This window comes from Cervus canadensis, chromosome 24, assembly GCF_019320065.1.
Source record: "Cervus canadensis isolate Bull #8, Minnesota chromosome 24, ASM1932006v1, whole genome shotgun sequence".
In the NCBI taxonomy this organism is placed as follows: domain Eukaryota; kingdom Metazoa; phylum Chordata; class Mammalia; order Artiodactyla; family Cervidae; genus Cervus; species Cervus canadensis.
In genome coordinates, this window is record NC_057409.1 from 30,059,049 (window position 1) to 30,082,763 (window position 23,715).

General features: G+C 46.5%; 1 protein-coding gene across 1 annotated transcript in view; it reads left to right on the plus strand.

The window, feature by feature from the left end:
- SMARCAL1 (SWI/SNF related, matrix associated, actin dependent regulator of chromatin, subfamily a like 1) overlaps nt 1-23,715 on the plus strand; it is a 51,230-nt gene that overhangs the window by 3,516 nt on the left and 23,999 nt on the right. Inside the window, exons 4-10 of the mRNA XM_043444773.1 lie at nt 355-405; nt 4,072-4,311; nt 6,903-6,953; nt 14,354-14,540; nt 16,951-17,101; nt 18,029-18,187; nt 19,822-19,887. Of these exons, the coding sequence (XP_043300708.1) occupies nt 355-405; nt 4,072-4,311; nt 6,903-6,953; nt 14,354-14,540; nt 16,951-17,101; nt 18,029-18,187; nt 19,822-19,887 (905 nt within the window). The remainder of the gene's footprint in view (nt 1-354; nt 406-4,071; nt 4,312-6,902; nt 6,954-14,353; nt 14,541-16,950; nt 17,102-18,028; nt 18,188-19,821; nt 19,888-23,715) is intronic.

Sequence of the window (23,715 nt, forward strand, 5' to 3'; positions counted from 1 at the left end):
TTTGCGTGCATTGTAGCACTTAAGCCAAACAGCATTTTTTTGTGTGTATGATAAGCAGATATTTCCATTTTAAAGGCGATAGAACTGGCTCAGCTAGGTGAAGTGGCATGCTCAGGTTGGTTCATCCAGAAGGGCAGAACCAAAGTGGTTATCCTCAGGTATGTTTGCTGTCTGTCCTCTCTGGGGATTTTATACCTCAGCAGGGGCTTTTCAATTAACTGTCCTGAACTTAGCATGCACGTGTGCATTTGTTCATTCACTCGTTCAACAAACCTTTATTGAATGTCCAAGTACAACTCCTGCCAAGTCTTTGGCCTTATTGTGGGCAAACCGGGTACTTCTGTTTCATTTCAGATCCTGCCACCAAGACTTGGAACTTCAGCATGACCGACTATGGTCCCCTAAGTAAGTAGGTGTGTAGTGCCCCCTCATGCAGGGCGATGCTGCTCTTGAGGAGTTCCTTTGAAGTAGCAGAGGTAGTCTAGCTGGTGGTTCACATGGCTTTTGGAGTGCCATCCCAATGTTCCTCTCTTCTCACCATGGCCAGCCTAGTGAGGCAGGTCCTTGGGAGGACATCACTGATCATATTAACAAAAGCTGGCACTTATCAGAACCTGATACATGCAAGGCTGTTCTAAGCCCCTTATATATTTGCTAACTCTTTTATTCCTTATAACAACCGTTTTACAGATGGGAAAACTGAGGTCCAGAGAGGCTCTGTAACTAACATAGGATCACACACAACCAATAGGTTGTGCAACTGGAATTCAAACCCAGCCCATCTGACTTCACAGTGCCTATTCCCACCAGACTGTGGGCTCCAGCCATGCCAGGCAGCTGCGCGGGCCCTGCTGCCAGGAAGAGGAACAGTTCAGCAACAACACAAACCCGAGGGCGCAGAGAAGGGGCGTTGCCCTGGCTGGTGCCAGGCTGTGCCACATCTGTTGGTGGTCAGGGCCCCCAGGTGCACCACTCCTGTCTTCTGTGATCTTGTTGACTATCCCGCACCAAGGTTTTGTCGCCTTCGGATGCCTGGAGCCTGCACTTGGTCAGTGTCAGCCCCGTTCTGCTCCTCCTCGCTGGCCATGCCAGTGCCCTCTCTCTCCCCACCCAGTTCAGAAAGGGGAAAGCAGAGGATCCACGGGGAGGTTACTCCTCCACAGATTTGGGGCGTGAAGTAGAATTCTCTAGAATCACGAGTATAGTTTCTGGAAGTGGTGAGACAGCCCCCTGCAGAGCTTCCTGTGTTGTGTGTGGGTTTTTTTTTTTTTTTTTTGGCCTCCTCCACTTGAAATGTACACCATTAGGTTTGGGAGAGCTCACTTCTACCATTATTTTATTTCTTTTATTCTTTTATTTATTTATTTATTTATTTTTGGCCATGCGAGGTGCCCATTGCTACTTAGGCTCCTCTCTAGTTGCGGTGTGCAGGCTTCCCATTGCAGTGGCTTCTCCTGTTGCAGAGCACGGGCTCCAGGGTGAGTGACCTTCAGTAGTTGTGGCCTGTGGACTCTGTACTTGCGGCTCCCGGACTCTAGAGCACAGGCTCAGTAGTTGAGGCACACGGGCTTAGTTGCTCTGCGGCGTGGGGGATCTTCCCAGATCAGGGATCGCCTACAGTGGCAGGCGGATTCAAAACCACTGAGCCACCAGGGAAGCCCTTACCGTTATTTTAATCCATTTATTGCGTGTTAGGAAGAGGAGAGACAGTGCTCTGAGTTAACACCGCAGGTCTTGATACCTGGTGTTGCATTGGTGCATATTAAACCAGTGATTTCCACTGTTAGGAAATTTTTTTCATGTCCTGTTGTTTTTTTTTTTTTTCTTATACTTTTATACGTGTATACAAAAGTAACCTACAGAGACGGTTTAAAGTCTCTGTTTTGTTTGATTTGTCATCTTTTTACTCCTGTCCTCTGACCATAATGCATGGTGACTTGGATGTTATTTGCTTTAGGAAATTCATTTAGGTTTTCTGTGCAGTATGATTATTTCTGGTAATGCTTCACATATTTTTTTTTTTTTTAAACTGTTTGTTGGGGACAAAATTCTCAGTGTAGCTTTCAGATGAATTTTGCTGAACTGTTTACCTCCCTGTATCCTTGTCAATGTTTCGCACACACAATCTGCTTCTGCCAAAGTATATCTTGAAAACCCTTGCAGCAATCATGAATTTGTGCCTGTATCCTTCTTTCTTCATTTTCAGATGGTTCATGATTTCTGTGTCATCTTAGTAGATTATACTTTTCATTAATATAATTTATGAAGACTGTCAGTCTTTCTATTATTCGTTTGGGTTCACCTCTGAACTTTGACTTTTTAACTCTACCACACACTCTTTGAACCCTACCACACACTCTTTGTAGGTCATGTGGAAAGTATATCAATGCACAAAAGAAGAAAAACCAGTCCCCTCATCTGCCCCCCATCTGTCCCCACTCACTATTAGCATTTTAGTTTTGTTCCTTCCAGCCTTTTTGCCTGTGCATTAAAATAACAATGTTTTGTATATTTAATACAATTTTTATCTTGCCTTTTTCACTTAGTGTTCCTGCATAAAGCATTTTTATTAATTTTTAATTTATGTATTATTTTGGGTTGCGCTGGGTCTTCATTGCTTTGTGCAGTGTGCATGAGCTTTCTCCAGTTGCAGCAAACAGGGATTACTCTTAGTTGCAGTGCGCAGGTTTCTCGTTGTTGTGGCTTCTCTTGTTGCGGAGCACAGGCTCTGGGATATAGGCTTCAGTAGTTGCAGCAGCAGGCTTAGTAGTTATGGCGCACGGGCTTAGTTGCTCTGAGGCATGTGTGATCCTCCTGGACCTGGGGTTGAACCCATGTCCCCTGAATGAGCAGGCGGATTCTTATCCACTGTGCAACCAGCAAAGTTCTAAAGCATTTTTATTTTAATGGTGCATGTTAAACAGTTCATTCCGAATGATGAAAATGTTCATGTCTGTTATTGAACCACTTTGCCCTCCAAAAGATGATTTAATATTGTTTTTTGTACCTTTTTGTTTTCCAAAATTTCTTCCAAAGAAATTAATGGCTATATATGGGAGATTAATTAATTAATGGAAGGCTATATAGCCTTCCATTGTAAGAATGTGTCATAAATTGGGTAAATCATGTTCTTTTTGTTTAATATTAATTTGCTTCCAGTTTCCCTAGTATCAAAGCTGTAAGGAACACCTTGGTCTATAAATTTTTGTGTTTTCATTTTGTGTTAGTTGAGACAGATTTCCCAAAAGTTGAATCATGATGATGACTTTTTATAGCTCTTGCTCTGTGTTGGAAGATTGTTTTCCAGAAGATTTTCAGATATCCAATTTTTCTCATTCTGCAAGTTTTATAACTAAAAATTGGCTTTTTATTACTCTGATTATTTGCAAAGTTGCATGTTTCTCAAATGTCTATTGGTCATTTTTCCCCTTTTTGAGTTGGTTACCTAACCTATCTTAGTGGTTTCAGTATTTTTTTTAAGTATGAGCTCTGTTCCTATTTCTTGCAGATATCCTTATCCCGTAGTTTTGCCTTTCATTTCAGTTTGCGTTTTTTGACTGTTTAGTTTTATGTCGTCAAATCTATTAATCTATAAAATGCTGCAGTAATAGAGAAAATAAGATTCAAAATGGCATTTGTGGCCTGACAGTCCTGTGTCTCCTTCCTTGTCCTCCCAGTGAGGGACAGAGCAGTGACCTGGGAACAGGGTTAAGGGGCTGATTTCAGGAGTGTTGATTTCCTTCAGTGGCTTCTCTGACATAGCTGCAGAAATTATCTAATAAGTTTACTCATCCTGGTGAGACCCCTCTTCTCCCTGTTCATTTCTGAATTCTAAGTTTTAAATTGGAAAACCTAAAGAATAGAAGAGTTATTTTCAGGTAATCCTGAGCTCTCTGAACATCCAGTAAAAGCTCACCTGCTCACCTTCCCCATCTAACGACACCTCTTGTCTCCTGCCTGCCTAGCAAACCTCCTTGTCACCCTGCTCCTGCCTCCTCTCCTACTTGCCTGAGCATCCCAGGGCCTTAAAAGTTACCAGGTCATCAGCTCTGTCCTTTTCTTCTTCTGCAGTGAAAGCAGCCCAGCGCCTCCCGGGGATCACCCTGCAGCCTTTGGAAGGGGCTGAGGGCCACGTGGAGTCAGCCTCCACCAGCAGTGGCATTATAGCCAAGACCGGCCTTCCTGCAGCTCCCTCCCTGGCCTTTGTCAAAGGGCAGTGCGTGCTCATCTCCCGGGCCCGCTTCGAGGCAGACATCGGCTATTCCGAAGACCTGATTGCACTGTTTAAACAGATGGATTCCAGAAAATACGGCAAGTAGTTAGTTGCCTAATTCCCAGAAGGCAGAGTGGCCCATGGTCTCAGAGCAGGGTATTCCCGTCTCTTTAAATATTCAGAAGTGACTTTCTTGGCAAAGCCTTCCTAACCTGCTCTTCTTCCTGTGGAAAAGTGTTCCTTAAATTGTTACCGATAGTTGAGCATGTAGTGGGGTCTGCTTTGTCCTTAAAGGCCTCCCAAGGAGGAGACTCCTTCCCTGGTCACCTGGGCAGTGGCTGTTCGGTAGAAGCAGGTAAGTTCCTGCTGTGACCACTTAAACCTATTTAGTTTTATTTTGTCCTTAGGAGAGCTTGAAAAATAGGTGTTTGTCATAGAAATAATTGCCTTTGAGTAGACTCAGTTCAGTTCAGTTGCTCAGTCGTGTCCGACTCTTTGCATAGACTAAGACAGTGGTTTTCAAGCTTGAGCCCGCCTCCCAACCACCTGGAGCAGTGGGTGAATCACAGATTGGCCTATCCAACCCCCAGAGTAAATGTTGATGCCTGGGTTCCCACCAAGAGCAACTGATTTAATTGGCTTGAGGTGGGGCCCTGAATATTGGCATTTAAAAAAAAAATCTTCAGGTGAGTCTAATAATCAGCCAGGCTTGAAAACCACCAGACAAAACAAAGCAGTTTTGCTTAATTTTTTTAATGAGGTTCTTCAAAAGCTGCCACATCATAATAAGGAGCAGAATTCTGAACTTCTGGGTTTCATTCTTAGCTTGGGCCTTGTTGCTTTACAAAGTAGTGTGGCTCTTGTATTCCTTGGCTTTTCCCTAGGCAGGTTAGAAGGGCTTCCCAGGTGGCGCTAATGGTAAAGAACCCACCTGTCAATGCAGGAGACAGAAGAGACTCGGGTTCAATCTCTGAGTCAGTAAGATCCCCTGGAGGAAGAAATGGCAGCCCCCTCCAGTATTCTTGCCTGGAGAATCCCCGTGGACAGAGGAGCCTGGTGGGCTCTGGTTCATGGGGTTGCAATGAGTCAGACATGACTGAAGCGACTTAGCGCAGCACGCACAGACAGGTGGAAAGCAGACCTTTAAACCTCTTGCCTTTGAGACATTACACTCAGGCAGCTTCGTGGATGAAGCCTCTGTGGAGTGACTTGCTTAGCGAGCCTTCCTCAAGGTTGGGGTCACTTCAGGAGGGGGAGATGCTGGCTGCTGCCTTGTTATCCTTTAGATGGATAGAGTTTTGACGGGTGAGAGCAGGCTGGTGAGTAGGGTTTAGGTGTGATGCACAGGGCCCAGCCCAAGTCCAGAGAGTGTTGTCCTCATCCGCCCCCAGACCCCTGAGGTCTTTGACTTCTGCTTGGGGTGGCCCTCAAAAGGCAAGTATTGATGACCTGTGACTTCGGATAAGTGTGGCCTTTGAAATCACACTCCTGACATGATCTGTTTGTGGAGGAATGAGAACAGCAAAAATATTCATGCCCAAACCCTGCCCCGACCACTAGATGTTAAAAACACCATGACTGGATTTTTTTTCACCATAGCAGTTATTCACGGACCTTTCCATTTGCTGCCCTGCCGCCGTCAGGATCCAGCTGTTGTCAGAAAGGGCCTCCTGCACTATTCCCACGTCAGGAGTGGGCTGTCTGCTTTTGGTCTTTCTGTCATATTACACCTGGGCCACCTAGCTTCTCTCCTGACATGGACTTGGTGTCCATGATGCCTTTTCCCTAACTACCTTGCTTCCTCAGTGACCAGACAGAGAATTCTCTTGTACTACCCAGAAAGCATTTACTGACTTGGAGCTTACTTGATTTTCTCAGAAGGTAGATTGGTAGGAAAACCGGAAGTAATGAGTCAGTGCTGGGTAGGGAAATGCTCACCCTTCTTAGTTAATAACGTGTGTAGATTATGCTATACTCCACTAATCAGGAGATGGCATCATCATCATAATAATAATTTATCATTTACCTTTTTTTGAGTGCATTGTTTGCCAGACATGCTTTTATAAGCATTTTACATTTAAATTTTATGTAATCCTCACAAGAACCCTATAAAGCAGGGGCTCTAGGAGCCTCCTTTTGCAGATGGTGGGAACAGAGGCACAGAGAAGTTATGTAACTTGCCCAAAGTCACACAGCCAGGAAGTGGCAGACCTGGGATTTGACCACTCCAAACACATGTAGCTTGTTTTCCATGTACTAATTGAAGCTACTAATAATGGTGCCCAGCTTACAGCGCATTGAGGAGCCAAGGACATGGTCATGGAAGTTTCTTGGCTTAAAGTAAGCACTGAATAAGTACAAGCTATAGTATCCCAGCCTTGGAGATTCAGGGCATCTCTCACCTGCTAGGCCATCCCTGGTCGTCTGTCCATGTAACTCCCTTCGTCCCCACCCTTACCAACCCACTGCCATCTCCACGTCTGCTTGTCTTTCCTCCCTGAATTCTGTGAGTCTCGATGACAGGGCTTTTCAGTCTCTCTATCCCCACTGCCCAGCACAAGGTCAGCACGAGGTGGCCACCGCCCGAGCTTCCTGGGGTTTTCTGAAACCAGGGGATGAATCAGTCAGTGTGGTGACCTTGCAGGAGGGCAGGCTGTCACGTTTGCCTGTTTGTCTCTTGTCGTTGCAGATGTCAAGACCCGGAAGTGGAGCTTTCTCCTGGAGGAATACAATAAACTCAGTGAGCTGCCCACCTTGCTTGTTTATATCATGCTATTGTTAAGCCTTAATCACAGGCCTCGAATTTAATGTAGTTTTCTTTTTTTTTTTTGAAGATTGATTTCTTTAGTTTTGACTCTGCCGGGTCTCCAGTGTTGCACATGGGCTTGTCTGTAGCTGTGGTGAGGGACTATTCTTTCTTTAGCTGCCGCGTGCGGGCTTCCCCTGTTGCGGAGCACAGGCTCTGAAGCGCGGTCTCAGTAGTTACAGCACGTGGGTTCATTTGCCCCAATGCACGTGGGGTCTTCCCAGACCAGGGATTGAACCTGTGTCCCCTGCATTGGCAAGCAGACCCCTAATCACTCGACCAGCAGGAAAGCCCCAATATAGCATATTTTAAAAGAATCGCCTCCTTCCTCCCCTCCGCTGCAATAACATGACATGCTCGTGTGCAGGACTGGGAAAGGAAAAGATGTTCTCAGCCATGCCCCTGCGCCCTGTGATAGTGGCTTTATGACAGCTCAAGGAAATGCAGGCCACATGTTCCATCAGGCGGAGGCGGTGCTCATCAGATACTTGAGGCCCGTGCTCTTGGGAATCAGAGGCAAGCTAGGATTGCCGAGGTTAGATGGAAGCTACTTTAGATCCCCTGGAAGAACGGGCTCTCCACTTACTGCTCGAACCAGATGGTCTGTGGAAGCAGGAGAGCTATAGTAGTAACAGGCTTCATGATGGGCTGAGTTCTGCCAGAGGCAGAAGCCGAGGCCAGGGCACATCGGTGTTTAGTACACGCTTTGGAGCCCGACCAAACGAAGGGCTATGTGTACAGATACAACTATGAGAAGGAGAAGTCAGTTTGGGCTTATCATTTTGCTTCTCTGTGCTCTGCTTGGGTAGGGCAATGAATGAATTCCAGTATGCCTGAGGAAGGGGTGCGGTGGGCTGATGTGGTCATATCTCAGCCTGTCTTGGAGTGCTCGTCTGTCACCCGTCTTCCAGACCTCAGATCCTGCAGTGGGTGTACAGCTGGCATAGCACGGGTTCCCCCTGTTTGACCCCTGAGAACTTTCTGGTCCCAGGGATGGTACCTGTCAGGCCGGGAGAGACATTCTCCAGCGCAGTGGGGGTGGGGAGGGGTCCACCAGGCTGGGGGTTTAAGGAAGAGGTCTCTTCCCTCTGTCTCCTTCTTATGTGATTTACTGTGTGACATCAGGTAGGTAGCTCAATATTCTGGGTCCCACTTGGCCCTTCAGTTAAAAAAAAAGGGGGAGGGAAGGTATTTAATCCATATCTATCCTACTGGCAGAAATTAAATATGAGGAAAGAGCATTCGATTCCTTGAGGGAAGACTTGCTGCAAACTCAGGGTTCAGTTTGAATATGATGAGTTACTTATTTAGTATCAGCAGCCACTAGCTGAGGCAAAAAGGGTGGCTGACATTTATCTGAGACTCCTTGGCTGCAACTGTTTGGAAATTGTGGCTTGAGCAAATTATTTGGCCAAAGCTGAATTTTTGATGAGCAATCAAAGTGAGGTTTTCTCTCTCAACCCGTTGTCTTTCAACCACAGAAAGACATGTAAATATGTGAGCTATGAAGCCTTTGACTTTTATGGAACAACAAAAAGCAAGACATTTGCAGCATTAGCAGATGAATGTAATGTTGAAAAACCATGACTTGCCGCTCATGTAGTATTATAAAATGGTTCCAAGTCTTGTGGGCCATGGACTCATTGAAATATGTGATGAAACAATGGAGTCTTCACTGGGAAAAATGCACAGAAAGGCCACGTGTAAGGTTTAAAAAAAAAAAAAAAACATGTATTTTATTTATTTATTTTTGGCTGCCTTGGGTTTTAGTTGCAGCACTCTAGGTCTTCGTTGCACATCTCTAGTTGCAGTGCTCAGGCCTTGTTGCTCCGCAGCATGTGGAACCTTCCTTCCCCGACCAGGGATCAGACCCTCATCCCCTGTATTGGAAGGCAGATGTGTAACCACTGGACCTCCACATGTAAAGATTTTTGTTTTTTTATATTACTAATTCCATGGACCTTGACTTAAGAATTCTAGAGTTAGGACTACTTTTTTTGCATTCATTGTAATGATGGGCTTCCCAGGTGGCACTAGTGGTTAAGAACCCACCTGGTAATGCAGGAGATGTAAGAGACACAGGTTTGGTCCCTGGATTGGGAAGATCCCCTGGAGGAGGGCATGACAACCCACTCCAATACTCTTGCCTGGAGAATCGCATGGACAGAGAAGCCTGGTGGGCTACAGTCCATAGGATTGCAAAGAGTTGAACACGACTGAAGGGATGATAATGGCTCATAGAATATAACACTGATTTTCCTTGTCTCTTTGTTGTTGTTCAATCACTCACTCATGTCCAACTCATTGCAACCCCAGACTGCAGCATGCCAGGCTTCCCTGTCCCTCACCATCTCCTGGAGCTTGCTCAAACTCATGTCCATTGCATTGGTGATGCCATCCAACTATCTCTTCCTCTGTTGACCCCTTCTCCTCCTGCCTTCAATCTTTCCCAGCATCAGGGTCTTTTCCAGTGAGTCAGTTCTTTGCATCAGATGGCCAAAGTACTGGACTTCAGCTTTAGCATCAGCCTTTCTAATGAATATTCAGGATTGATTTCCTTTAGGATTGACTGGTTGGATCTCCTTGCAGTCCAAGGGACTCTCAAGAGTCTTCTCCAACACCACAGTTCAAAAGCATCAATTCTTTGGCATTCAGCCTTCTTTATAGTCCCACTCTCACATCCATGCATGACTACTGGAAAAAACATAGCCTTGACTAGACAGACCTTTGTTGGCAAAGTAATGTCTCTGCTTTTTAATATGCTGTCTAGGTTGGTCATAACTTTTCTTCCAAGGAGTAGGCGTCTTTTAATTTCACGGATGCAGTCACCATCTGCAGTGATTTTGGAGCCCAAGAAAAGAAAGTCTGTCACTGTTTCCGTTGTTTGCCAATCTATTTGCCATGAAGTGATGGGACCAGATGCCATGATCTTAGTTTTTTGAATGTTGAGTTTTAAGCCAACTTTTTTTTTTTTCAGTTCTTCTTTGCTTTCTGCCATAAGGGTGGTGTCATCTGCATATCTGAGGTTATTGATATTTCTCCCGGCAATCTTGAGTCCAGCTTGTGCTTCATCCTGCCCAACATTTTGCATGATGTACTCTGCATATAAGTTAAATAAGCAGGGTGACAGTATACAGCTTCAATGTTCTCCTTTCCCAATTTGGAATCCATCTGTTGTTCCATGTCCAGTTCTAACTGTTGCTTCTTGATCTGCAGACAGATTTCTTAGGAGGCAGGTGAGGTGGTCTGGTATTCCCATCTCTTTAAGAATTTTCCACAGTTTGTTGTGATCCACACAGTCAAAGGCTTTAGTGTAGTCAATGAAGCAAAAGTAGATGTTTTTCTGAAATTCTCTTGCTTTTTCTATGATCCAGTGGATGTTGGCAATTTGATCACTGGTTCCTCTGCCTTTTCTAAGTCCAGCTTGAACATCTGGAAGTTCTCGCTCAGTTCACGTACTGTAGAAACCTGGCTTGGAGAATTTTGAGCATTATTTTGCTAGCTTGTGAAATGAATGCAATTGTGTGGTAGTTTGAACATTCTTTGGCATTGCCTTTCTTTGGGATTATAGTGAACACTGACCTTTTCCAGTCCTGTGGCCACTGCTAAGTTTTCCATATTTGCTGGCATATTGATTGCAGGACCTTAATAGCATCATCTTTCAGGACTTGAAGTAGCTCAGCTGGAATTTCATGACCTCCACTAGCTTTGTTTATAGTGATGCTACGGCCCACTACTTTGCACTCCAGAATGTCTGGCTCTAGGTGAGTGATCCCACCTTCATGGTTATTTGAGTTATTGAGTTCTCTCTTGTATAGTTCTTCTGTGTATTCTTGCCACCTCTTCTTAATATCTTTTGCTTCTGTTAGGTCCATACCATTTCAGTGCCCATCTTTGCATGAAATGTTCCCTTGCTAGCTCTAATTTTCTTGAAGAAATCTATAGCCTTTCCCATTCTATTGTTTTCCTCTATTTCTGTGCATTTTTCACTGAAGAAGACTTTCTTATCTCTCCTTTCTATTCTTTGGAACTCTGCATTCAGTTGAGTATATCTTTCCTTTTTTCCTTTCCCCATTTCATAGATTGGGGAAAATCTAGACCCAGAGGAAGGATACAGTTGTTTTCCTTGTCAGGAGCCTTTCAGGGTCACAGTAAAGTCTGACTAAAATTGCAATTCTGAGTTTGTGATGTGACCTGCTAGATGGAGAAGCCAGGTCTGTGAATGAAGAGACTAGGGAGATGAAGTGCTGGTAACAGACCATAAACCTGGGGAGTCGGCAGCTCTCTCCCACCCCTGGTCTCGGATGTGAAATCAGATTATTGACCTGAGCTAGTGACCATGTGCTTCTGAAACTAACTAAGAAACAACAGTAAGACCTGAGCATGTGAGTGCCCGCTGCAGGTACAGTGGCTGCTCAGTCTCCAGGTCAGGCCAGTCTCCTCTAAGTGTCCCTTCTCCCTCTTCTCTCAGTGATGACTCATGGCCTCCCGGCCACAGCGAAATTGGCAGCAGACCTTCTGTTTTCCCCTGCCTGTCACAGTCCAGAAGGGTTCTGCGTCCCCAAATCAGTGATTTCGTTTTGTCGGCTGCTATTTGAAAACATTCACATCCACATCTCTCCACCATGTGGGCCGGCAGCGTTCTGCTAGAGAGCTGTTTTACAGAAACGAGTTCTCGATGACTCATGAAGCCAGATAGCACATCCATCTGATCTCCCAGTGCAGGGAAAGGGTAGCAGAGAGTCGCTGACAGAGAATTCAGGCAGTCTCCGAAACACACTCTGTGGGCTGAACCAGCAGCGTAGGATTTGGGGAGCTGGCAGTCGATAGGAAACAGTAGAGGGTGCTTTTTTTCCCCCTTGAGTGGCTGAAAGGACATAATGTGTACAAAGCCTTGCATTTCACCCCAGCTGGATCATCAGCAGTTTCTTAGCTTTCAACAGATACCCGAGTGCTGAAGATCACTAGGATTAAAATGAAAATGGGTTCTGAAAGCACATGGAGTGCTCATACTCTTGAAGTGTGCAGAAATCAGCATGCTCGGATTTAATTTGGAAGCTTACAGTGTATGTCGGCATCAATATGAACACTCTCTCTCTTATTAAAGCCATCAGCATTACCTAATTTCTTATCAGAGTGATGCTATTCATACAAAGGGTTCCCAGAAATATGCTGGGAAAAGATTGAAGGAAGAGGAGAAGGGGGAGGCAGGGGACGAGATGGCTAGGTAGCATCACCGACTCAATGGACATGAATTTGAGCAAACTCTGGGAGATAATGAAAGATAGAAAAGCCTGGTGTGCTGCAGTCCATGGGGTCACAAAGATTCGGACACGACTTAGTGAATGAACAACAACCAAAATATTTAGGGAAAGACAAATGGATTTAAATATATTGAAAATGCAACACAGTTTAAGGTGGTGGTAGATAGCTCAGCCTCCATGTTCACTTCAGTATTTGCAACTGGCAGTTGATGGTTGTGGCCGAAGGCTTTTGGAATACTTTGTGGGGAGATTAAGAACACATGATCATGTGGAACAGAGAACCGTCAGCCTTAGAATTTCAAGTGACATGGGGTAGAAATGAAATGGACCCAAGTTCTCTCTTTGATTCCTTCGCCTGGACTCCTGGAGAATCCAGTGAGCCCCTTGGTGGGTTACGACGGCTCTCCCGGGGCGCCCCTGAGAGGTAAAGGGTAAAGAGCAATCGAGGATCTGTAGACAGTGGTCACTTTTCTAGTTAGATTTTTTGAAGGAAATGACGAAAAGGAAGACATCTTGAAAGCTGCAACTGTGGCTGTGACCACAGCCTGTGACTGGTAGTTTAATGATATTCTACTACCAGGGATTTCAGGCTCTGTCTTTTCTCTCACTTTAAATTTTAACTGATGTCATCTTGCCTTCCCTCACCATACAGAATTCTGTTTTATTTGAAACTTGAGTGTTTTTTTTTTTCCTGTTCCTTTATTGAATAAAGAGGTTGTGTTTTGTTTTTTCTTTTGAAATCAGGTGAAGCTCAGTTCCTTGAAAAAAGAAAAATCAGTGCGATTACTTTGCTTTCATTTCCATGTAGACCCTAGGTCATTTGTTTTTCCCAGCTGGTTTAATGGCTGTGACTAGATGAGGTCTCTCCATCCGTTACGTTGGAGTGTGGAAGCAGCACATGTGGAAGGAAAGGAAAGACCCTGAAATACAAGCTTTAGTTCAAAGAGAGTCGTGGCCACTCCCAGTGTAGACTCTCAGCTAAGCAGGGGTTGGTAAAGCTCTCTTGTAAAGGGCCAGACAGCTCACATTTCAGGCTTTGTGGGCTGTGCCCTCTGTCCCAGTGACTCAGCTGCACCATCAGGCAGGACAGCTGCCATTGACTGTCCACTCACGCTTGGGCACAGCTGTCTCCACACACTTTATTTATCAGAACAACAAGTACGCTGATTTGGTCCACAGGCCACCTCTCCCAAGAGGAGATGCTTTTTCTCTTATGGAAAATGTCCAAAGTGCAAGGCCATGTGCATAGTTCTCAGTCGGTGGCCTTTACATGACTCTGCCCTTTGTTGGTATTTGTAAATAGCACTCCTGTCCCACTGATTTTTCTCCCTCCCCCACCACCCCACCTCCCGGCTTATGACATTATTTTATTTTTGTTTTTTTTTTGCTTTTATTTATTTTTAATACTTTTTATTTTGTATTGGAATATGGCCAATTAACAATGTTGTGATAGTTTCAGGGGACAGCAGAGGGACTCAGCCATATACATGTATCCATGCTTCCCTCCCATCCAGGCTGCCACAGCTACTCCTCTTTCTTGGAAACACCTCACAGTTTCTCTGCATGGACTGCAGTGCTTTCTTGACTGTGGACAGCATGTAGCCTAAAATTCTCCATCTCTTCAAACATCAAAACCAAAATAAAACATAAGGAGAATGAAAACAAGGCAAGATTTATTCATTCTAAGTCTTGCTTTAACTGGGCTAATTTTTGAAGAATAGGGTCCTTATTTATTGAAAGGGAATGCTAAAATAATTTTTTAAATGACTTTAGGTTAAAAAAGATCAGTCACAAAAACATGTTAGTTCTTTCCAGTGTCTGTGTAGTGTAGTGAAAATCAGTTTTGCATTCCTGAACACCCTCTTGTTTGCAGACATGAGAAGCAGAGGGAGAAAACTGGTGCTCTGCCATGCATCTGTCAGCACCCAGTTTTCTCTCCAGTCACTTTTTTGAAGAAGGTGTCACACTGCAGAATTCCAGTCCTTGAACTTTGTATCCCAAAGCCCCTTCTTGTTCTCCCAGAAGTCTTGGGCATTAATACTCCAATTCTTACACCTCTGTTCTTTCTAGTGGAAAGAGTGCGCTGCCTTCCACAAGTTCAGCTGGATCCTCTGCCCAAGACCCTCACCCTGGCTTTCGCCGCTCAGCTCCAGAAGACGTCTCTCTCTCCCGTGGCAGATGTCCCCGAGGCAGACCTGTCCAGGGTGGATTCCAAGCTCGTGTCTAGCCTGCTGCCCTTTCAGAGAGCTGGAGTCAAGTAGGTTCTTCCTCTGTCTTCTTGTGCTCTCTCTCCTGTTCAGGTTTATTGATCACCATGAACTAGGTTCAGAGGCTCTCTCTTTTATGAATATTCCTCTTTCACAACCTTCTGAAAGCATCTAGGGATTAGAATTAAACAGCCCAAGTGTGCCATCACCAAAGCCTGATTGTAACCATTGATTTCAAATTCCCTAAGTTAATCAGGGAATTCCCTAAGTTAATTCCCTAAATTAATCCCTCACCTAGACAGCATATTAAAAAGCAAAGACGTTACTTTACCAACAAAGGTCTGTCTAGTCAAAGCTATGGTTTTTCCAGTAGTCATGTATGAATGTGAGAGTTGGACCATAAAGAAAGCTGAGCGCTGAAGAATTGATGCTTTTAAACTGTGGTATTGGAGAAGACTCTTGAGAGTCCCTTGGACTGCAAGGAGATCAAACCAATCAATCCTAAAGGATATTCAGTCCTGAATATTCATTGGAAGGACGGATGCTGAAGCTGAAACTCCAGTATATTGGCCACCTGATGCAAAGAACTGACTCATTGGAAAAGACCCTGATGCTGGAAAAGATTGAAGGCAGGAGGAGAAGGGGATGGCAGAGGATGAGATGGTTGGATGGCATCACCGACTCGATGGGCATGAGTTTGAGCAAGCTCCAGGAGTTGGCGATGGACAGGGAAGCCTAGTGTGCTGCAGTCCATAGGGTCGCAGAGTCGGACATGACTGAGCGACTGAAATGAAGTTAATCGGGACTCTGGATGACAAGGGTGCACAAACTCCACTCGAAATAGTGTAAGAAGTAACGTATGTGTCCTCGTCTCATGCCACCCACAGGCCCACTGCTCACTTTCCCAACTTGATTGGTCACTGGTTTCCAAAGGGCAGAAATGCTGTTTTCAGGCAATTCAGAAAGACTTGTGCAGCTTGGAGTTCTTGTGGGCCATGCCAACTGCTGATCAGAAGAGGGGATGTCCTGTGTCTTTTCTGTGTAAGCAGGAAAGGAGAAGAACTAGTCAGCTGGCTTATTATCAGGTTCCTGAGCAAATGATCAGTTTTGCAGGAATTCTGATGCAAGAGGATTGGTGTTTGGAGCCGGAAACCAGGTATCTGGCATTCAGAGATCCTTTTAGCTTTTCTTTGATTCATCGTGTGGGTCAAGCAAGTTACTGTCACTGTGTCTTGTTATTTTTCTCATTTTGGGGAATACTAGTTATAAGAGAGACACTTTCCCAGCAGTTATGATGGCACCAAGCGCTGTTTTAAGTTTTTTAGACATTATGAATGCCTGCAACTCTCTCTGGAGTAGGTCTGGCTGTTATTCCACGTGATAGCTGAGGCACGAGGAGGGTATAGATCACTTGCATAAAGGCACACAGCTCCCAGGTGCTGGACTTGGAATCCCAACCCAGGCCAGTGGGGCTCCGAAGGAGTGGAATAGTAATCCCATGCCTTATTCACAAACTGTTAGCCAGGGCTACTGCCCTGGAGGGTCAGGGTCACGGTTGCAGGCTGCTAGGTGATGAGCCACAGTGCCCCTCCTAGACCAACATTCTTGCTCCATCCTTCTCTCTGGACATCATCCTTTTCTCCAGTGTTTTCTGTCTTTGCCACGCTTATGCATACAGAGTCCTGTCTGACCTTGAGAAAAGCCATATTTTTACCCCACCGTCTTTCCTTTTTCCCTTCCCTTCCCAACAGATCCTCCCCTGACAAGCGCGGCCCTCCCAGCCCCTCTTTACGGAGGCTTTCCCACTCTCTTCCCTTCCATCCCGTGGGCCTCACCTGCACCAGGCAGAGAGCAACTCATCTTATTGGAAACTCCACCCACTCCGCTCCCATGACCTAATGGCCTTGGAGCTTCTCCCTACTCTTTGACTACACATTTCCCTGGTAGCTCAGCTGGTAAAGAATCCACCTGCAATGCAGGAGACTGCTGTTCAATTCCTGGGTTGGGAAGATCCACTGGAGAAGGGATAGGCTACCCACTCCAGTATTCATGGGCTTTTCTTGTGGCTCAGACAGTAAAGAATCTGCCTGCAATGTGGGAGACCTGAATTCACTCCCTGGATTGGGAAGATCCCCTGGAGGAGGGCATGGCAACCCACTCCAGTATTCTTGCCTGGAGAATCCCCATGGACAGAGGAGCCTGGCAGGCTACAGTCCATGGGGTTGCGAAAAGTTGGACACGACTGAGTGAGTAAGCAGAGCACGTTGTGCCTGTTTGTAGTCTTCTCTAGACTATTACCACCCTGCCCCCTGTTTGGCCCCTGTCTTTCTTCTTGGGGGAGAGGTCTCATGAACAGGTAGCCCCCCCAAGCAGCGGTGTGGCTTCCCGTGATGTGCGATGGCAGTTTAACCGCCGCCCTGGGGGGTGTGCCGTGGTGTATCCTGACCTCGTCCTCTTCAGTTTCGCTATAGCACAAAGAGGCCGCCTGCTGCTTGCCGACGACATGGGCCTGGGGAAGACCATCCAAGCCATCTGCATAGCGGCCTATTACCGGAAGGAGTGGCCGCTGCTCGTGGTGGTACCGTCATCCGTGCGCTTCACCTGGGAGCAGGTCAGTTCTGCTGTCAGCACGTTAACAAGGACAGTTTTCCTCAGAGTCAGAGTCACCACATGACTGTTCGGGGGCAGGACCCAGGGAGCTCGGAAGCTCTGTGTCAGCTGAGGGCGAGAAGGTAGATGAGATAGCCTCCTGAGGCCAGGCCCCTGGTTTTCTGAGTTGGGATCAGGCCAGGCCTTCAGGAAGGAGAGGAACAGTCTTTCCAAGCTCCAACTCACCTCCGTCTGTCACAGACGCTTCCTGAGCACCTCTGGTGTTGCTGCTGACAACAGCTTTCACTTAGGTTTCAGAATAGTTTTACTCCTTTTATTTCCCTTAATCCTTACATAACCGTGTGCAATAGACACGAGATATTAACCCCACTGACAGATGAAAAAACTGCGCCTCAAAGAGGCTAGGCACCACGCTTACTGCTAGTGAGGGGCGGTTCCGGGACCTTGAGGTCACACCTCCTAACTGGGGGCTCGGGATTTTACACCCGAGTAGCAAGGTGGTATGGGCGGGAGGTGCTCTGTCTGCCCGGCAACTTTATGGCTGAAGAACCCAACACGACCATTATGTTGCTGCTCAGCCAGAAACTTGTCTACCATAAACCCAGGGATCAGAGTGATCCTGTGAAATGAATAAAACTCTCCATAAGCAGACGTGGTGAGGAAGGAAGACGTGGTTCATGGTCTGTAGCTTTCCCCAGCTTCATGCTACTCAGAGGCAGCTGTCGGCTTCCTCAGGCTGCGGCCGTTCATGGGGACGGGGTATGACAAGTGCAGGGGGGTGGGGGGGATGGTGGAGACTGAGTGTACCGGCAGGGGGCGCTCATGTCGGTCCACCTGGAGAGAGTCAGTGATGGCTTAGCAGGGGTCCCAGCTGGTGGCTGCCGGGCCAGAGCCTCACTTGGGTTTTGTTCTCTCCTGTCACCTCTAGGCCTTCCGTCGGTGGCTGCCATCTCTGAACCCAGTCGACATCAATGTCGTGGTGACCGGGAAGGACCGCCTGACAGACGGCTTGGTCAACATTGTCAGTTTTGATCTTCTGAGCAAGTTAGAAAAGCAGCTAAAACCCCCTTTTAAAGTTGTCATCATTGTAAGTGACTCGACCAAGTCTTTCAGAACTTCCTCCCTGAGGAAACTCTCCCTGAAAGCTCCATGAATGTCCACATCTGCAATCTCATGGAGCCTCCCTAGGTTTCTAGAAGAGAAATCACTGGCTTCATTTTGTGAGGAACTGGTATGTCATTTCTCTCAAATATCAATTTTCAGTCCTGGCTATATATTAGGATCTTCTGGGGGCTTTTTGGAAAATGGTGATCTGCTGGGTCTGTGCTGGGGGTTTCCAGCCCGCCTCTTCTCCCCACGGGGGGTCACGATGGAGCCCGTGGACCCCGGACAGCCCAGAACTCCAGGAACTACAGCCTGGGCAGCACGGGCCTGCACCTTCATCTGCTGCTCTCTTCTCGGCATGACCCGGGCGTGCAGTTCAAACAGCTAATAGATTTTCTTTCAGCCGATATAAAGATGTTCCCTCCCACCATGAACACATACACACAAAAGCACTCGTTACCGTTTTTTGGAGAAGCTTTCAGAGTCTTGCTCCCAGATGTGACAGTATGTCTTGTAGCTGCCACTTGCCCTCTTCTAACTCCTCTCATGCTCTGGAAGGAAAGTCTGGAGAGGCTGGCCTCCTCTCCAGCACTCAGCGTGTCCACAAGGCTCACAAATATAACCCTGAAAAGGTGCGAGTCTCTCCCATCCCCGCCCATATCCGGCCAGCCCACGCCCTAAGTCCAGGTAACAGACGGTCTGGGGTGGAGCATGCAATGGATGAATTCCAATGCAAGTTTATCCTCACTTCTCCTCTTGGCAGAGCAGGCGAACCCCATGCCTCCAGGTGACATGAAAGGGTCTTTATGCAAACGTGTGACTGGAAAATTGCCAATGGTATTTCCCTCCTCTAAAAATAGGATTCTCTGTCAACAGTGGCTCCCCAGACCTTGCTCCTTGTGTTGTCAAGCACACATCTCATCTAGAGAGCGCGAAAGGGAAGGGCTCTTAGAAAGCTCTTGGTGAGCCTCTGAGACATACGCATCAACGAGGCTGCAGTGGAGGCTCTGCCTCGGGTTTCCCAGCAGCAGGTTGACTGCGAGGGAGCCGCCTTCATCCATTTGCTCAGCCAACTAGAGGGTCATCCCCTGCGCAGGGCCATGCACTGCTGCGGGCAGGGAGGGAGGAGGTCAGCCCCTGGCATCCAGGGAGCCATAGGCCAGCAGGACACAGGAGCACACGCAGATCGTCACAGTCCATCCCAGTGCCTTCAGAGACGTGGGAGCCAAGGAGGTGCTCTGGGAGGGGAAGGAGACGGCATAGGACACACCCAGGTCCTCAGCACACTGCTTAGTGGGAGGTGTGGCTTAGAAACCAGCAGAGAGGTTTGTTCAGTGCAGCCAGCGAGGTGGGCAGGGCAGGGGCAGGGCAGGGGCAGGGGCAGTGGGCAGGGGCAGGGCAGGGGCCCCACTTTGCAGGTGGAAAAGTCCCTGAGCGATGAAGCGACTTGCCTACGACCGTGCGGAGAAGATGCCCAGAGCCTGGTCCTTAGCCACGCCCACAGCCGTCTCCCTGAACAAGAGGGGCAGTGCTGTACCAGGGTCGGGCTTGACGTGGGCGCTCTCTCCGTCCACGCAGAGTTTGGCCTTGTCCACTTATGCAACTGTTTCTTTACAGGATGAATCCCACTTCCTCAAAAACATTAAGACTGCCCGCTGTCGCGCAGCTGTGCCGCTCCTCAAGGTGAGTGCCGCCGAGGGCAGACTGGCGCCTGAGCCCACGGGGTGCTGAGATGCACTGTGTTTTGTTTGGGCTCGACAGGGGTCCAGGGGGAGCAGGGGCTGCAAGGCTGGGGCTGCAGGCCACGGACATGACTTAGCATTGACTCAGGGCATCTCTACTTAGGACTTCGGTCCCGGATTCACTTTTCTTCCTAACGTCCTGCTGAGGAGCTAGGGGTCAGAGTAGTTGTCTGTCTGTCATACATGAAGACCTGTTGAAGGTCACGGGTCGGGTCAGGATTCACTCTGGACCCTCCTTGGGGTTCTCCTGGAGAAGGCAGAGCTACAGCCTCCAGCAGTGTCCTGCTTTAACTGCTCAGGAGGACCTGCCTGTCTGCTCAGGGGTTTGCGGGGCAGAGCTCTTGGGGTGCTGGGAACCAAGGCAATCAGTTATATACAGACTCAGAACTAAGTGTGGGTATCAGCTGGGTATTGTGGGATCTGCCACAAAGCTGAGACCTGCTTTATAAATATTAATAAGATGATACCGTTTTCTGGGGCCATCCTAAGGCTGATTTGTTAACAGAAAGGTCAGCTGTCCACATACTTTTCTGGGGTGGTCTGAACCGTCTTGAGTCTTTTGTCTGCTTGAGTCCTGGCTTCCAGGCAGAAGTTGTGTGTGTGTGTAGTGTGTGTGTGTGTATGTGTGTGCTGTGTGTGTAGTGTGTTGTGTGTGTGGTGTGTGTGTGGTGTGTGTGTCATGTGTATATGTGTGCGTTGTGTGTGTAGTGTGGTGTGTGTGTGGTGTGTGTTGTGTGTGTCGTGTGTATGTGTGTGTGTAGTGTGTGCTCTGTGTGTGTATGTGTGTGTTGTGTGTAGTGTGTGTTGTGTGTGTGTGTGCTGTGTGTAGTGTGTGCTGTGTGTTGTGTGTGTATGTGTGTTGTGTGTGTAGTGTGTGTTGTGTGTGTCATGTGTGTGTTGTGTGTGTCGTGTGTATGTATGTGTTGTGTGTGGTGTGTGTGTGTTGTGTGTAGTATGTGTGTATCTGTGTGTGTAGTGTGTGTGTTGTGTGTGTAGTGTGTGTTGTGTGTCATGTGTGTATGTGTGTGTTGTGTGTGTAGTGTGTATATGTGTGTGTGTTGTGTGTGCTATGTGTTGTTTGTGTGTTGTGTGTGTGTTGTGTGTAGTGTGTTGTGTGTGTATCTGTGTGTGTAGTGTGTAGTATGTGTGTATCTGTGTGTGTAGTGTGTGTTGTGTGTGTAGTATGTGTTGTGTGTCATGTGTGTATGTGTGTGTTGTGTGTGTAGTGTGTGTATGTGTGTGTGTTGTGTGTGCTGTGTGTTGTGTGTGTGTTGTGTGTTGTGTGTGTAGTGTGTGTTGTGTGTAGTGTGTTGTGTGTGTATCTGTGTGTGTAGTGTGTTGTGTGCTGTGTGTGTAGTGTGTGTGTGTGTGGTGTGTGTATAGTGCAGCTTTGAATCGATCCAAAAGCATTGTATTCTGACCTGCAGTATAAGTGCCATGTTGCATGTGTCACACACTTTGGTGTCTTTTTTTGTGTGTTCCAGTCCCTCTACTCCCAACAGGGGGAAAGCCCCAAATTTCCTTCCATTTTTTTTTGTAGTGAGCTTTTTCCTCCTTTAGGAGAAAAATATTGTACAATTGGAAAAGTAGTCTTTTTTCTCATAACATGGTGAAGATATCTCACAGATGACTCTGGAGCAATCTCCTTTGATTTGTATGAACTGAGCAAACAAAAGTGCCTGTTTATCTTGGGCTCTAGTAAGGTGGCCTTAGGGTTGCACCATCGTTTTAAAACTGCAGCTTTTATTCCCTTAAAGAAGCTTTATTGTACTAAACTGGAGAAAACTAATATGCTAAATGTTGGTGAAACTTACTAGCACTTGAAAATTTTTTCTGACTGCCCACAAAACACACTCAAGTATCTACTCATTTCAAGTTTGTTTTGCATTCGGAATAACTGGTAACATGATACATCTTCCAAAGCAGGATTGTGTTTGCTCCAGACTTAAAGGTACTTTACTTTAAAGCTTCATTCTCCGCTCAAGTTACCTGTAAATGCTTATAGGTTAAGAGCCCTTTCTGCACACGCATAAATGAAATGTTTTTCCTAGAGTGGTGACTCTTGTTTTGGGAGGTTTTAATATGTTTTCTTTTGAAAAATGTTAATAGACTTTGGTACTGTGGTTTCAATATTAACAGCCATAACTAAAATTAAATCTGTACCCTTGATTGTCTAGACAAAAGAAACTGCACAGTAGGTAGATGCTATCATTAAAGATATACTGGGAAAGCTTCTTAGCCACTGTCTTGTTAATGCACTCATCGCTTGGCAGGCAAGCCAGACTTAAATATTGGTTTCTGAAATATGTGCTTCTGAGCCAGACCTTTTAAACAGTGTTAATATTTTTCATATCTTGGGTATATTTCAAAGTGACACATTTAAAACAAATTTTTAACTGCGAGCTGTATATATTACTCTGGATTTACCCTAGAACTTGGGTGAATTAATGTTTCAAAATAGGACCCATGAATATAGCCTGTTCATGGGTGTCTCAAAACCATTGTCATCCATAACATTGACTTTGCATGGTGCTGGACTGTTGGCACCTTGGAGTAGGGGTGGAGGATGAGGCATCCTGTGTTAATTCTGTTGATCAGACCTGTCATCTCTCTGCTGTATTTTCATCTAGATCACAGTTCCTTGACCTTGGCACTGTTGACATTTTGGGCTGGGTAATTCCTTGTTGTCCACAGGGCCATCCTAGGCATTGTATCAGTAGGATGTTTAACAGCACCCCTGGCCTTTACCCACTAAATGCCACTGGTACCCCCAGTTGTGACAACCAGAGTTATCTCAAGATATGGCCAAGTGTCCCAGGTGGCATTTGTGACATGTGAAAGTTGCTCAGTTGTGTCCGACTCTTTGCGACCCCATGGACAGTAGCCTTCCAGGCTCCACTGTCCATGGAATTCTCTAGGCCAGAATATTGGAGTGGGTAGCCTTTCCCTTCTCCAGGGGATCTTCCCAACCCAGGGACCGAACCCAGGTCTCCCACATTGCAGGCAGATTCTTTACCAGCTGAGCCACCATGGAAGCCCAGGTGCAGGAGGAGGGAATTACGCCTCCCCATTTCTCTTGAGAACCATTGATCTCGATGCTCTAAGGAAGTGAGTCAATCTAGGTATTTTTTTGGAATAAGAAAGAGTTGGGAAGAAGTAAAATAATACCTTTGAAAAGCCACATAAGGGCCTAATTTAATACCACTTGATTAGTCCCCTCACTCCACTCACGCATCTCTTAGAACTACATTCTGTTAATTAGTATGTCAAGATTTTCAGCAGATGTTCGTGATGAGGTAATTAGGTTACATCCCACTGTCTGTGAGACAGCCAGGCCTGAGCATGTGGGTTTCATGGATGGAAACAGCAGCTGTATGCAGAGGACGTGTTGTAGGAAATTGGTGTCATTGTACCCTGGGAAAGGTGGCATCTTTCTTTCCCTGTGGCACTGTTTTCCCAGGCTGCTAAACAAAGTGGTTCTATTTTCATTTCCCGTTGACCCTTGAACAACGTGGAGGGAGGTTACTCCGCCTTTAACTTGCTTATAGTTAGTTGGCCCTCCGTATCTGCAGTTCCCCCACATCCTCAGATTCATCCGTGTGATTGACTTTTCAACCTGCTGTTGAAAAATATTTGCTTAAGTGGAGCTGTACAGGTCACACCCATGTTGTTCAGTTGTGTGAAAGCCAGCAAGACAGAAAGCTATAGAGAACACAACTAAAACTAAAATCATCTTGGGACTTCCCCAGTGATCTGGTGGTTAATACTA